General features: G+C 36.9%; 1 protein-coding gene and 1 long non-coding RNA gene across 3 annotated transcripts; one reads left to right on the top strand and one right to left on the bottom strand.

The window, feature by feature from the left end:
- The first annotated feature begins 2236 nt into the window (after positions 1 to 2236).
- Positions 2237 to 2751, top strand: LOC122990277. The gene is made up of 3 exons (XR_006405296.1): positions 2237 to 2453; positions 2528 to 2566; positions 2637 to 2751. It is a non-coding gene; the product is annotated as an uncharacterized LOC122990277 (long non-coding RNA).
- Positions 2752 to 6436: 3685 nt separating this feature from the next.
- Positions 6437 to 11232, bottom strand: LOC122990272 (T-cell surface antigen CD2-like). 2 transcript variants are annotated; one of them, XM_044363547.1, is made up of 6 exons: positions 11146 to 11232; positions 9967 to 10290; positions 9347 to 9604; positions 9137 to 9259; positions 8804 to 8899; positions 6437 to 8262 (listed from the first exon to the last, which is right to left on the bottom strand). In XM_044363547.1, the coding sequence occupies exons 1-6, from the start codon at positions 11192 to 11194 to the stop codon at positions 8021 to 8023; spliced, it is 1092 nt and encodes a 363-aa protein (XP_044219482.1). In that variant the 5' UTR covers positions 11195 to 11232; the 3' UTR covers positions 6437 to 8020. The 2 variants fall into 2 exon arrangements, with proteins under 2 accessions (XP_044219482.1, XP_044219481.1); XM_044363546.1 differs by having other exon boundaries at positions 8804 to 8914.
- Between the last annotated feature and the right edge of the window lie 5319 nt (positions 11233 to 16551).

Below are 16551 nucleotides of genomic sequence, written 5' to 3' on the forward strand. Positions count from 1 at the left end.
GCCACCTCACTGCCCACACTGTTATAAGTTTATGTAGCCTATTATTAGTGTTGTATATAAAAGATGATGTTTCTGACCATAACAGTTTCTTCACTATCCTCTCTGACATATTGCTTAACAGATTCATTATCAAGGAATTAGACCTTGAGGGTGTTGTGTCACCCAAACAAGTCTCAAAGAAATGGGAGAACATCAAATGAAGTACAAGGTAGATTTGCTGTAACAGAGTGAAATGACTATTGTCTTAAATGCTGTAGTGATTTCTAATATGTGTCACTATTTGCACTAGGAACTGAGAAGGCCTCCCACTGGGTCTGGAACAGACCAGGGGGAGGAAACCCCAGCCACATGGTCATTTTATCTTGACATGCATGAGGCAATGGGGTGCAAGTCATCTGTAACTCCTCCTGTTCTCATTGCCTCATGCATGTCAAGCCCTACTATACTCCCAGGTCCCTCTCCCTTCAGAATGTCCGATTCCAGCCCCAGTGACCCCCTAACCCCATCAGATCCTGTTTCCCTCCCTAGCACATCTTCATCCTCACCTGAACCCCCCCAGCCTCCACCTGCCAAAAAGAAACGTGTGACCACTGAGCTGCTGATTGATTTTTACAGAAAGAAGCGGACAAGGAAGAAGAGCGACGCCAGCAGATTACACAACAAACAGAAAAATTCCTTAGTTTATTTGAGGAAATGGTGGACAAAATGTGAAGTCTTTTGGTTTGAATTATTATTTATATATATATATATATATAAATATATATATTATTTTATTTATCTATGTTCATGTATATATGTATGTGTTTGTTTGTTTAAAATTAGTGATATTATTAATACATAACTTATGTTTCTCCTGTGAAGGAGGGTCTTTATTTCATTTGCAATGGATAAATAATAAATGAACTAAAGAAAATTGACAATCCCTTTGTGTATCCTTCATATCTCCTGAGACAAGAATGTTCACAACCTCTTATTGTTATATCCCAATTAGTCTCATGACCTGTATTATCTACACTATACTTCTGACCACAAACTGAGGTGCCAGGGAAAACATAAATGTTATTAATGATCACAGATAAATTCTAGTAATGCAAAACAGGCTTTTAGTACTCCACTTATACTTGCAGTGTTAGAGTGTCATTGTATTGGCAGTTACATGCAAAATGTAGTAAATGCAAATATAACCCCGCAAATTGAATGTGGATAGTAAAGGTAGAAGGAACAAATTTTGAATTATTGCATAACAAGTGTTCTTTAAAAATGGATCTTGACAACGGCATGTCTGCAGAATGGCTTATCTTCACTTGTACAAAAGATGAGTATGAAAGGAGTGCACTGATGTGGTCTATCCCCCAAATATTAAACAGGTGCAGTTCTAAAGGAAAGTATTTTCCAACATAGGAAATGTCATCATATCCCAGGTGAGAAGGCTATGAAGGGCAACAACTGCATGCTAGCATTTTAAATATATTATCTGTGTATCACATTTATAAACATGTACAAACTGGAGTGTAAGACTACAGTCATGCCTGACAATTGCATTTATGTTGTTTGGGGTTAGATGGAAGTGGTATAAGTTAACATATGATGATGTTTCACTTTTGTCATGTAGGGCCCCTACTGACATGCATATTTTGCAGAATATCTTCATGGTCCAACAGTTAGAAAAAAGTGATTTTGTAGTGCTAAAGATGAAAAGAGTAAACACACAGGTTTATAAGGGCAGTTTGTGCAGTTTTAATGGGCTATTTGGACACTTAACAAAATCAGGACTGTCATTTTTTGTGAAATGAGAATTGCCCACAACTTAAATACAAAAACACAATAAAAAAGAAACAAAAAAACAGAAAAAACACAGCACAAAATGCACAAAATTCACAAATAATCATGCTTGTGCAAGTGCTGTGGCACCTGGACAGGTGCAGACAGATAGGCAGCAATCCTGTCCCTGATGTGGTTTCCATGCCTTTCCTGTCCACCTGCACCAATGGGAGGAGCATTCTGGGGATCTTCTTTGGGCGAGAGGTCCTCCATCTCTTCCAGAACATCGTTCATGTGGATGCAAAGATTGTGTTGGAATGCACAGCAAACAATGATGTCTGGTGCAAAATGTGGATGGACCTCCAGGGCCTTAAAGAGTGTGCCTCGCCAGCGTGTTATCATCACTCCAAAAGCTCGTTCAACAACAGAACGAGCCCTGGAGTGATGCAAGTTATACCTCTCCTGGACACTGATAACAAGATACCATGGTTACGAATGTTATGTAATGTCCGATTGACCGAGGGAAGTCTGTCCCAAAGCTTGCCGCTGTATTTATACCCTTCACCTTAATGAATGGAACTTCATTCAGCTGTAAGTGTGACTACAAACAGAGTGCACTCCGTGACAAAGTGGAAGTGGGTAGGGGCTAGTTTGGAAAAGGTCCAATGTCTGCAGACACAGAAATGCCAGAGGTAAGACCAAATGTGAAATGTTTTGGATGTATCTGCATTCTACAAATTGTGTATAACCATTCACCTTGCTGCAGGATGTGACCAGAACAAGAAGTTTGTCAGCAAGGAATGAAGTAAGTAACTATTCATATTACCTACCAACTACATAATTGGCTACTCACTGACACATTGTCTCTTTCACAGGATATCCATTCAATTTACAAGCCATCTGCTCCTCACTACTGAAAACCAGAGACTGGACACAGAATACAAGAAGCTTAAAATTAAGAAGTTGAAGCTGGAAATTAAGAAACTGGAGAAGGATGTAAGTATAAATTTAAACACAGCAGAAAGCCATGGTCTGGACTGTATTTAATTCTTTTTCTTTTTTTGTCTTCACAGCTTGAACAAAATGAGTCAATAAATAACTAACTTCAATACAAAGTACAAAATTATACTTGCTACACTTCCAAATAAAAGGGATCACTCCAAAACAAAGGTGACCTTGTAAAGGTCCCTCACTGTTCTTCCATCCATGTGTTCCTGAAGGGCTGGGTCAGTGTCTTCCCATTTGCTCCTCCAGCAACATTGCAGGCAGTCTCACTGCAACGTAGAGTGTCAGTGCTATGACATATTTGGTTAAGAAAGGAAATAACTGATTTGTTATCTGTATTTGTGTAATTCTGATAAGGTAAAGTGAAACACTATCTGTGTACAGTACAGGTGCTTCTTTGTGACACTGAATTGCACATATCTGTGAACAACTGCCAGGGTAACAGGATTTTCATCCAAAGAAGTGTCGACATCAAAGCTAATTTGATCTATTAACACAGATTTGCACATTTCTTACAGATCCTATTATTACTATTCTGCCTGACAGTGTATGGGCAGCTGCACCCCAGTACATACCTGTACATTTAGGCTATGGAAACATTTCCTGTTGATATAATCTGCCTCCTCAGGTCCAGATGGGGCCTGGATACGCGCATGGGTGCAGTCTATGGCGCCTATGATATTGAGGAAGCCTGAAGGAGAGTATTAAGTCAATACTGAGACACGTCAGCCTGCAGGCTACTTTACATGTTTTTTAACGGTCACATACCTGCAACTGAATAAAAAGCCTCCTTGATTTCCTGTGTCTCCAGATGGGAAAGTGATAAAGATGTTGAGGTATTGCTTGAGAGCAAGGTATACCCGTCTTATTTCCCTACATACAGTTGCCTCCACAAGACCTTCTGCATCACCAACACTGTATAAGAATGTCCCAGAGGCAACGAAACACAGAGCTATGCAGACAGATTGCACTGTGGTCAAAGCTTGGCTACGGTGGGTGTGCTTCCTCATACGTGGCTCCAGCAGACTACAAAGGTACTCATCAGAGAAGCCCAGTGGATTGCTCCTGTCTCTGAAGACTCTTGGATCTGAGCACCTTCCTCCACAGGGTCATCAATGAACGGACATGCCATTGTTGGTCGGAAAGGTTGTAGTCCTTAGATGCACTGCTTATATAGCCTACACCTCTGTCAATTAACCTATTGGCTTCAGGCTGTTATTTTTTTACCCATCTGCATGCCGTGAAGACCTGCCTGCTGTGCCTCTGAGGATGCTGAGTGCGGGTGGGAAATGAATAAGGCGTCTTTTTTCATTTATTATTTCATTTTATAATTTTATTATTATTTCTTTTTAGCTCTTTTTAAGTTCAAAACTTGTAGTTGCATTTGATGAATGACTCTTGCTATATGAATAGAGTTCGATTGTATATTCGGTTTATTTCGGAGACAGTGACAGTGGTTTGATTTTCATTATTTTTATTAATATGGTCTTTGTAACTAAAGTAAACACATACATCTCATGCTTGTCACATTGTGAGAAAAATGTCTGAACTTATGTTTCCAAACACAGACATGGTGCTATACAAATAGATTTGACTGTAAATGAATTGAATATGTGATGCAAGTGTCAATACACCTGACACAACCGTCTTTTAGGAGACTGTTTCTGCCCATCGGACATTCTTTAACACAGCTAAATTAAACTTGACTGTCAGCCTGCTACGGAGCAGACTAGTTCTGCTGAAGTTACCATGGTTACTGAGCTGGGAATCATGTAAACCACATTGATGGAACGGAACTCTCCCTTAAATTAGCGAAGCTTATCGAAATAAGACTATCCCTTTATCCACCTTGGAGCACCCCTCAGACCTATATTTTAAATTCTGATTGGACAGAAACAAAGAAAAATATAAATGATTTCACTCTTTTCTAAGTCAAACACTTCAGTCATATATGTTCACATGCCAGCATTTTATATGTTGTAAAATCATATTTTAAGCTTTAATACAAACAAATTTGTCAATAAAAAGCTTTAAATACAAAAGTGATTTTTTTACAATATAAGTAGCCACTAAATTCAACATACCTGTACAAAAGTGAAAACCATGTATTTCCAAAACATCAACCTTTGACAGTGCATATTTCAATAATCCAGTGTGTTTAAATTGGTTTAATAAAAGAAGTAAGAAAATGTTTTAGACAAACTGAAGGATTAATTGTTCTTAATCCCTCAGTTTATCTAAAAAAAATTCTAACTCACCAAATTTGGAGATACAAGGTTTTAGCTGGACAGTGAGGATATGGAAATCTACAGTACAATAATTTCCAAATAGCATCAAAATGAGTTTCAGTAATAAAATGATAATATAAGCTCTATTCACAATGTGACATTTTCCTTTAACATTAATCGACACTTTCAGCACATTTAGACATTAATGTGTCTTTGATTGTAACTGTAATTCACTTCAGCTTTCTAGTAAGCCACCCAAAGTGGAGGCTGTAGTGTCTGTGATCATGGTAGGGGTTGTTGTTGGATCAATACACAGGGTGTTAGTGGCTGTAAACACCCACTGTGATATGTTTGTCTCATCGGATAAGGTGCAGTTGATGAATATGAAACCTACGGGCAACAAACAGATCAACTGTGACTAATGTACAGTGTAATCATCAAATTATCAAGTTGATTTCTAGTTATGTTCAGTCTCGCCGCACGGAGATATCTTCTTTTCTTTTGAGACACTACTGACGTGATTCCTGACCGAGCAGACCAGTAGTCCTGAGACGTTTTGTTTTAGAGTGATGTTGTTGGTCTCTTTATATCCAGAGAGGAGCTGAGCATCTGTCAAGTCCTCTCTGGAACATCCTACACTGAACAGCCTGAAATGTCTTCTGTTAGAGATCAACCTCAAATAAGAAGGTATAAAAAACAGTATTGAATTCAGTTACAGGTTTTATAGGTGGAGAGGGGGAATAGGAAGTGAATTTAACATGGGCACTACTTACAAGAGAAAAACCCAGACACCATCTTCCTCCTGTGATCTTTATGTTGTCGTGACTTTCTCATCTCCCCGTCTTTCTTGTACTACTCAAAAGTCACAGACATATAATTAACCCTCTGACAAACAAAACTCTGATGCCTAAGCGCACTGGTTGGTTTATGTGATGTTGGTTTGAATGATGGTGTTGTTTCAGACTGACCACAGGTCCAGTTCCTCATTTATAACCTAAACACTTGTGCTAGGTGCTAAAAAAGATTATATTCACCCTCACACATTCACACATGAATCACCTTTCAAGTTCTTCCCTACATGTTACACGCTGTGCTGTCTCTGTGTTATGGGTGTATAAATAGGTAGAGGTCTGTTTGCAATGAGGCGATGAGTAAAGTTTTAGTTCAGTAGTCAGTGAAGTCTGTCTGAAAGCTGCTGACTGGGTCAACAGAGTGAGATTTTTTAGTTCAGTAGTCATTACAGTCATCTATGATCTGGGAGACTCCAGTTAGAGACCCGTTTTGTGGACCTCCTTCATAAAGTAGTTTATTCATGAACAGTTATTGTAACACTTTAAATTTCTAGAATTAGAAGCATAATAAAAACAAAAACAAAAACATGATTTTTAAGGCTTTTTCCACTTTTATTCGAATACAAATACAAATAATTTTGCTGCCTCAACAAATATAGATACAAATACAAACACTGGGCTCTCTGCACATCCTTAGTAGATATATAAGTACTGTATTTATTAGTTCTTGTTGGAGCTGAGAGCTGTATGTAGCAGGCTAATACTTCCTCCCTGGCTGTCATGTTATATTTTGTTGTATATTATTGTGAATCTGAATGTGCTCTGTGTTCTAACATTTATCCCACATTCACCAGCACAATAGTAATTAACTAAATACATCAATTTAATTCAAATTAACTTCAGGTTAATACAGAACATCAAGCAATTTAATTCAGCAACCTAATTAATATAAATATTCAGAATGTGGATTTGTTCCTCCTCCAGATTTGAAAGTTGGAGCTTAAATAATTCAAACTCTGAATTATTCAAATAATTAAATAGTTAAAAGTTGTTCAGTGTTACTATGCTTGAGTAATATGGATATCTGTCTTTTAGTTTTGTAAGGTACTTTGTTAACTGGAATCCACAAAGACAAAAGCACATAGGAAGTGAATCAAGCAAAATATAGAAAATGTAACCAGATGGTGTTAACTGATAAACACATCTTGTGATAAGAAACTGACAAGTTGTTAAGTCACTCTCATTTTGAACTACCCCTTCATTTAGCTGTCTCACTTCTCCCCTGTTTTAGTATAACAGAAAAAGAAAAAAATTGTGAACAACACACGCTGCTTTAAAAAGATGTTGCTCTTTTTCCGCTAACTCGCTTTATTAAGAAATCAAATATCAGAAGCACAAACTCCATACATTGTAGTTGCAGGCAATTCTGAGATATAATAATGTAATTAGTAATGAAAAGACTACATGTTATCTCCATCTACAAATTCCCCCAATGAAGTAACTTTAATGTAAGAGTAAGCAGGACAACACAACCCATTCATATTCATATGAACACCCTGTAATAAATAAAGGTAATAATGTAGTCTTAAAAAATCTACTGCAAATGAGAAAAAGCAGAAGTGTTTATGTAATGGAAACAAATTCATGCTTACTGTGAACTTCTCAAGAGACCAGACATTACATGCAAACTTATCTTTGGTCTTCTAGAGAGCTGAGGGAAGAGGTGTGGCCAAATGTGAGATTAAGTCCCAACACGCACAGCACAAAACCTTTCATAAACCAATGTAAGAGCACACTGTGCACTGCGAGTTTTCAGTGTTTTAACAATTAATTAAATGTAAATATGCTTATAAATTAGAAAAGAGTAAAAATAAGGATGTATTACATCATGTAAAGATTAAAAAGGAGGATAAATCAGGGACTACTTGAAAATATATATATTTAAAGAAAATATTTAACATTATACAAAACTAGTCTATAAAAATTACTCACTGTGTGATTCAAAAGATGCACCTGAATGTTTGAGCTCCTTTGACAGGTTTTCATACTGATGCCAGTCATAACCCAGGAGTACATTAAAAATGATGAATAATAATAATATCTGTGAACTTTGATGGCTTGTATTCTTCTCATTGAAAATCTCATGAAATAAAGATAAGAGACCTTTAGGCATTTTAACAAAAACCTCCTCCATCTGCCTTCAGCAGTCTTTGTAAAAATGCTGAACACTGCATATCACCTGCTGTTACGGACCTTAGCGTACACACATTCATCTTCTTTTGGTTGAACAGTTTTCCGAGGTCGCCCTGAAAACTTGACTTGGCCGTACTCCACCTCCATCTCTGTAGTTTGCTGAGGTCGCCCTGAAAACTTGACTTGGTCGTACTCCACCTCCATCTCTGCCTTCTGATGCATCTGCCTCCCCGGCCGCTGCATGATGTTGACATCAGCATAGGTCAATTCTTGGTCATCTTCTTCTATAGAGTGGAGGGAGGAACACATTAAACACTGCATGACTACACATACTCAGTGATAACAATAGATTTTTAAGGAAATTCTTTAACATTTTGGGCAGTAGACTTGAAAAGACTAATAGCACTCTCCTGTTTGTACATTAAATATGAAGCGATAGCCAGGAGACGGTTAGCTTAGCTTAGCACAAAGACTGGAAACAGCTAGTCTGACTCTGTCAAAAAGGTTAAAAATCCTCCCACCTCTAAAGTTCACTAATTAACAAGATATAACATGAATCACTGAACTTTAGAGGTGCTGGTAGGCAGATTTTTACACCTTCATATGGAGCCAGGCTAGCTGTTTCCCTGTTTCCAGTTTTTGTGCTAATCTAAGCTAACTTGCTGCTAACTTCATATTTAAAGAACAGTGGAAACGATCCTCTTATCTAACTCTGCAAGAAAGCAAATTAGTGTATTTCCCAAAATGTCAAACTATTCCTTTAATCTATAAGTAGACAAAAAACAATGATATTTTAATGCAGTGATGAAAAAAGAAACTTTGTACCTTTAGGTTTGTTGTTTTGCTTTTTCCTGTGACGACAGACGACTGCCACCCCGACCATTAACAGAATTACCAGTGCTGAGAGGACACCAGCTAGAACTGGCAAATTCTTCTCTGTTTTAGTAATAAAAGACACAAGAGAAACACAGATCTTTCAGTATCCATGTTCTTAATGAAAGGTGTTATTATGCAGACATATGCAGGACAAAAAGAGAAAAAGACATGAATGAGTCGGTTTTCACTTACTAATGTAAATGTACCATGGGTCATCATTGCTGGAGTTGGTCACAGTTTGATTTGAGGGTTTAATTGACACTATGATGCCAGTCTCCTTACCCGTAGTGTCTGTGATCATGGTAGGAGTTGTTGTTGGATCAATACACAGGGTGTTAGTGGCTGAAAACACCCACTGTGATATGTTTGTCCCATCGGGTAAGGTGCAGTTGATGAATATGAAGCCTTCTGACAAAAAAACAGATCAACTGTGACTAATGTACAGTGTAATTATCAATTATCAAGCTGATTTCTAGTTATTTTCTATCTTACCACAGGTAGATATCTTCTCTTCTTTTGAGACATTACTGACGTGATTCCTGACTGAGCAGACCAGTCGTCCTGAGACGTCTTGTTTCAGAGTGATGTTGTTGGTCTCATTATTTCCTGAGAGGAGCTGAATGTCTGTCAGTGTGTGTCCATCCAGAGTCCAGCTGTACTGAGGACTGTCCGCTCCCTCAGAGGAGCAGGACACCCTCATCTCTCCCTGGGACAGACACTTAGAGTCCAGCAGGACAGAGGACACAGGAGCTGAGAGAAACACACTCACATGACTTTTTAATGTGGCCTTAAACATATTCAGTGTTTACAATGTAAATTCATATACAGAAGTACAGAATAAAATGATTCAGGAAATGCAACGCTACACTGTAGTTATGTGGCAGACTTTGATTATTTCATGTGAAATGTTTGTTTGGAAAGGTAAAATGTTGAAATAGTATTTGTATAGTAGTATGTGTATTTGTTGAAGAGTATTTACTTGGTTTAATTTTCCAAAGTCATTTGTATTTTATTTATTAATTAACCTATAATTCAAATGATAAAGCTGTTGGTTTATTATGAATAATACAAATTGAATTGTAAGATTAATAATAGCAAAAGTAGTTATTTACCTTGAATAGACAACTGAAGAGTCCGCTGTTCTGATACAACTCCATTTGAATCAAAGATTATAAGGGTATATTCAGCACCATCAGTCCTGATCAGGTTATTTATCTTAAATGTTCCATTACTGGGAGTAAAAACGGATCTGTTCTCCATCTTATTAAACTCAATCTTATCCTTTCTCCCATTAAGTATTCTTGTTGTTTTGTTTTTATTCCATTGGTATCCAAGTATTTCTGAGGCGTTGTTCATCAGCTGGAGCACCACAGTTCCTCCCAGAGCTCCATAACACTGAGTTCTATTCTGTCTGCCATCACAGTAGGTTTCAACACCTGGAAAATAGAAAAATAGTTAAAAAAAAAAATTATTATCACAATTGTGGTCATTCCGTTTCAACTAAATTAATGACCGTGACAATGTTTTATGCAGGTGCAAATATTCATGTTTTAAAACAGAAACAACTCCGTCTCTCTCAGAGCACAGTTAGCATTACACGGACCTGTCAGTTAATAGTAATATTTAGTCACATTTAGTCATTTAGATTAGTCTAGTTTTAGTAAATTAACCTCAAACATTCATTACAAACTCATAATATGTTTTTCACATCCACAGAAATTAATTTTTGGAGATATGAACTTTTCCAAAAATACGTAATTATATGTTTTCGGGGAATTTGTATTAAATAATGCACAACACATCTTAAGTTTAAGTCTTAGTAATTTCTATGGTGCTTCCGATTAAAAAAACATACTGTTTTTATAAGCATGATATAACTGAGTGCAGTTTGTTTGTTTGTTTGTTGTTTATTTTAGCTATTTACTTAAATATCTGAACTCTCAGTGAAGAAGTGCGTTTATCCTAAAAGTTTAATTTAATATATTCACCTGTAGTAGATAATAACTGTAATTTTTACTGTACATGCACATGGATGTGGAATTGATCTCCGGATTTGCTATTGCTCTAAGAAACAACTTTTTGTGACATTTTTTAAAAGCCTGATGAACCGAAGAGAAACAGAAACATCAGTTTCAAACTGCTGCAGTTGTCAATTGATTCTTAGAACTGGATTTATCTATAAAAGTAATCAGACTTGATCCTACAGCTGCATAAAAAGTCATAGTTTCACAACATGTTATTCACATAACATTAAATCCAATATTAATGTGTCAAATAGTGAAACAGCTCACCATGAGAGACTCCGAGCAGCATCACCAACAGTCCAACCACAGCTTCCATGTCTCCTCACTGTTCAGCCTCTGTTGACCCAGTCAGCAGCTTTCAGATAAACGTGAACATCCTACACTGAACAGCCTGAAATACAGTCCTGTATGTGATCGGCTTCAGAGGAGAACGTGTGGAAACTTTGACCAAGCAGAGCGTCGTTTCTATTCATCTTTTTATAGACAGAGAGAGAAAAAGGAAGTGGTTCTCGGTGTTACTTCTCCTTTTAACCTCCAACATGACAGACAGCCTTCATATGTTTAATGGACTCAGTGAGAGAAAAGGAAACATCCCTCCTTCACACTGAAAGAGGATTTGAGACTGACAGTGTCATTTGTCGTCTCTCTGTCTCACCATTGTAATAAAATAAGCATTTATATGATATATTGTTTGTCATCCCTAAATCAAATGATAACAAGTCAAATTTAACTGAAACTTGCTTTCCCAACCTTTCAAACTGCCCTGAACCCACTGACAGGTCATTATTATAACAGCATGTTGAGTTCATAAAAACACAACAAACTGTATTTTAAATTCAGGTTAATCATTAAAGTATCCAGTCATGAAAAAGGCATAGTGCAATATATGCAAAGTGCAAGACATACATTGTATCTGAGTGATGGAGAATAATATTCAGCTCGACTTAAAAGCTTCATAAGAAGAAAATTCAGGTAAACACTGAAGGTTAAACAGTTAAATATTATATTAACTGAAAATGAAGGATTGTGATCAACTTAACACCATTTAGTCATTTATATCTGTGTGAGGATTTGAGTTTTTATCTTGTGATTTTGAATACTTTGCAGCAATAATGCAATAATTATTATTTTTTTGAACATCATCCTCTAGATACAGTGGCAGAACAGCATATTGTATAGCTTTAGACTTTTTTTTTATCAACCATTTAATTCCCTTGTGTCCTTTACTTGTTGCCTTTATTTTAATAAAGGGTATTTGCAATACTGTCCTTATAAGACCACATAAAATGTTTAATCTCTAAACCAATCTACAGTCACAAGAACGTTGTTATGTCTATTGGCAAATGGAGCTTAGCATAAGTTCAAGCAGGAGGACTATTTATCACTCATTCATTCATTCTCATTCCTCTCTCTCTCTCTCTCTCTCTCTCACCGTTTCTCCTGCTCTTGTATCAGCTGATTAGGTGGATTACTTTTAATTAACACATGTTCCTGGTGTGGGAGCGAAGTTACGTTTATGTATGTTTAGTTCGGTAAATAAGTGGAGTCTGTAATTTGTTAAACAGTTTATGTAAATTGAGAAACATAAGTGATTGTTATGTATAAGTCATTGAATAAGTTAATTAATAGTAATTTGTTAAAGTTCAGCTAATAATCATTTGATTAAGTGATGTTGATGTAAGCATGATATTTTGTAAAGGCTGCATTATTTAAGCTTCCTGTTAAAACAGTGAAGTAGGTTACTGTCGCTTTAAGAGATATAGGTCCCTTATGTTTTACTGGGGTGAACCAGTGGTTTTGAAAAGTTGAGGCTCAGGTAAGGACCGAGCCACATGGTTTTCTAACTGTAGTACAGTTTGCTGATTAGGAGAACTTGGCTTTGAATACTCCTGTAAGAAGACTTCTGACATTGCACTCACAGCAATAAACATACATACAGTATTTTACACCCAATATTAGAAGGTCATAGAGTTTCAGTAAAGTATAATAACTCTGTGATGTAGAGTAATGTATTGCTCAGTATGCTCTATTGATCATTATTTTACCTTAAACTGAAGCATGTAAACATTTGATTTATTTTTGCTGGTCTCAGCAGAGTTTTATGAATCTGAACTGTCCATAAATAATAGTGACGCCTCTGTAAACCAGCAGAGGGAAACCTCACATCTACGTATACTAGTGATGAGACTGGAGGGTTTATTCAGTACTCAGCAGGCATTAAAGGTAAAATCTGTGATAAAAATGTCAACAAAAGGGCAGCTCACCCACATTTAAAAAACAAAACTGATTTAATTGATACGTTGTTATATTTTAAATTCTGAACACACTCAAATATAAATGATGTCACTCTTTTCTGAATTAAACACTTCAGTCATATATGTTCACATGCCAACATTTTATATGTGATAGATTCACATTTTGGGCTTTAATACAAACAAATTTGTCAATAAAAAGCTTTGAACACAAAACTGCAATTTTTACAATATATGCAGCTACTAAATTCAACATACCTGTACAAAAGTGAAAACCATGTATCTCCAAAACATCAGCCTTTGACAGTGCATATTTTAATAATCAAGTGTGTTTAAATTGGTTTAATTTAAGAAGTAAGAACATGTTTTAGATAAACTGAAGGATTAAAGGTGCTGTAAGCATATTTTTTTTTTGTTAAAATAAGTGTTAAATAGCTCTACACTGTGATTGCCATCACTGATATAGAGTGTTTGGTCAATAACAGGGATCTCCCAGTCCCTCCGCTCTGAAGGAAACAGAAAATAATTTTTTTGGTATCCTGTTTTCACTTTATCCAATCAGGAGAGAGAACTCCACAAAGAGGTGGTCCTCTCTGAGTGTTCACAGGCAGGCAGCAGAATTTAAGTGTGACTGACCATGGCAGAACAGGTGAAACTACCAATTCCAGCATTTTCAGGAACAGCTCACACAACCAAATACACCAAGCAAAAGAAGACGGCTGAAGAAAAGAAAGAAGAAAAGAAAGCAGCCAGGAAAAAAAAAGAGACAGGAGTCATACAAGACCTACATTTATGTCAGTGGGGCCTTGGATCGCTGGAAAAACCTGAAAGCAATGCACAGCTAGCCGTACTGCTTCTGCACAGGTGAGCTATATTTTACTCTGCAGTAGCTATATGGATATTTGTTAGTCAGCTGCTCTTTATTGCTGCTGTGACTAATATTGTAAGGTGCTGTGGTGAAGACGGCTGTGCGTTCATGTGATTACGTGTTGACGAGGGAGGGAAGTGCTAACTGCAAGAACAGACAGGAAGTTAAACAGAATGACAATATGGCTAACAGCCCCTTTAAGTGTTTTTAATCCCTCTGTTTGTCTAAAAACTTCAAAATCACCAAATCTGGAGATACAAGGTTTTAGCTGGACAGTGAGGATATGGAAATCTACAGTACAATAATTTCCAAATAGCATCAAAATGAGTTTCAGTAATAAAATGATAATATAAGCTCTATTCACAATGTGACATTTTCCTTTAACATAAATCGACACTTTCAGCACATTTAGACATTAATGTGTCTTTGATTGTAACTGTAATTCACTTCAGCAGTAATGAAAGAAAAAAGTTTTGTACATTATCAACAGACAGTATCAACTGTAATGTTTCCTCTGTTCTATGATCACAGGCAGAGCCGTGGGGATCTGTAGGCTTTACCACTCTCTAAAGGCAGCAGCACACTGATGATTTCACAACAAGTCCGTTTACTTTTTAAATCTTTATAAAATATGCACTGAGCCCATCTTTTGCACTGTGATAAATGCAGGAAACACTCACCAAGACTTTTTTGTAAAGGTACTCACAACGAGCTGCTGAGCTGTGAACACAGTGGCAGAAGTAGTTTTGTAAAGAATAAAAACAGGGGAGAGATTTCACAGTAAATCCTGTCATTTTTATACCTATAAAGACACATGGCCAATCACTACAGAAGGTGAAAACCATCCTGATGTTTTCACAAAGTTAACATTCAGATGCAGAACTTCACAATTCAACCATTGAGAAGGAGTTCTCTGGATGGTCCTTTATTCGTGGTCTGGTGGAGGTTTCAACTTTGTTGTATTTCTTCTTCTTCCAAGCAAAATAGATGGCAATCCCAACCAACAGAGAAAGTACAACAGCTGCTCGCAAACCGCATACAAGCAGCGAGTTATCTGTTCAGATACAGAGAGAGAAACACAGATCTTTCAGTAACCATGTTCTTGATGAAAGGTGTTTTTATGCACACATACATGGGACAAAAAGAGAAAAAGACATGAATGAATCCACTGCAGCAGAGTTGGTTTTCACTTACTAATGTAAATGTACCATGGGTCATCACTGCTGGAGTTGGTCACAGTTTGATTTGAGGGTTTAATTGACACAATGATGCCAGTCTCCTTACCCACAGAGGTGTCTGTGATCATGGTAGGGGTTGTTGTTGGATCAATACACAGGGTGTTATTGGCTGAAAACACCCACTGTGATATGTTTGTCCCATCGGGTAAGGTGCAGTTGATGAATATGAAGCCTACGGACAAACAAACGGATCAACTGTGACTAATGTACAGTGTTATTATCAATTATCAAGCTGATTTCTACTTATTTTCTATCTTACCACAGGTAGATATCTTCTTTTCTTTTGAGACACTACTGATGTGATTCCTGACAGAGCAGACCAGTCGTCCTGAGACGTTTTGTTTCAGAGTGATGTTGTTGGTCTCTTTATTTCCAGAGAGGAGCTGAGCATCTGTCAGTGTGTGTCCATCCAGAGTCCAGCTGTACTGAGGACTGTCCGCTCCCTCAGAGGAGCAGGACACCCTCATCTCTCCCTGGGACAGACACTCAGACTCCAGCAGGACAGAGGACACAGGAGCTGATAGAAACACACTCACATGACTTCTTAATGTGGCCTTAAACATATTCAGTGTTTACAATGCAAATTTATGTACAGAAGTACAGAATTAAATGCTTCAGGAAATGCAATGATATGGTTACATTATTTGGCAGAGGCAGACCGAAAATTTCATGTGAAATGTTTGCTCACAAAGGTAAAATGTATAAATAGTATTTGTATAGTAGTATGTGTGTTTGTGTGAATTTACCTAGTTAATTTTCCAAAATCATTTGTATTTTATTTATTAATTAACCTATAATTCAAATGATAAAGCTGTTGGTTTATTATGAATAATACAAATTAAATTGTAAGATTAATAATAGCAAAAGTAGTTATTTACCTTGAATAGACAACTGAAGAGTCCACTGTCCTGAATCACGTCCATTTGAATCAAAGGTTTCAAGGGTATATTCAGCACCATCAGTCCTTTTCAGGTTATTTATCTTAAATGTTCCATTACTGGGAGTAAAAACGGATCTGTCCGTCATCATATTATACACAATCTTATCCTTTCTCCCTTGAAGTATTCTTGTTATTTTGTTTTTATTCCAATAGTATCTAACTATTTCTGAGGCGTTGTCCATCAGCTGGAGCACCACAGTTCCTCCCAGAGCTCCATAACACTGAGCTCCATCCTGTCTGCCATCACAGTGTGTTTCAACACCTGGAAAAATAGAAAAATACATTTTTAAAAATGTTATTATTACAATTGTGGTCATTCCATTTCTACTAAATTAATGACTGTGACAATGTTTTATGCAGGTGCAAATATTCATG

Source organism: Thunnus albacares, chromosome 10 (assembly GCF_914725855.1).
Source record: "Thunnus albacares chromosome 10, fThuAlb1.1, whole genome shotgun sequence".
NCBI lineage: Eukaryota > Metazoa > Chordata > Actinopteri > Scombriformes > Scombridae > Thunnus > Thunnus albacares.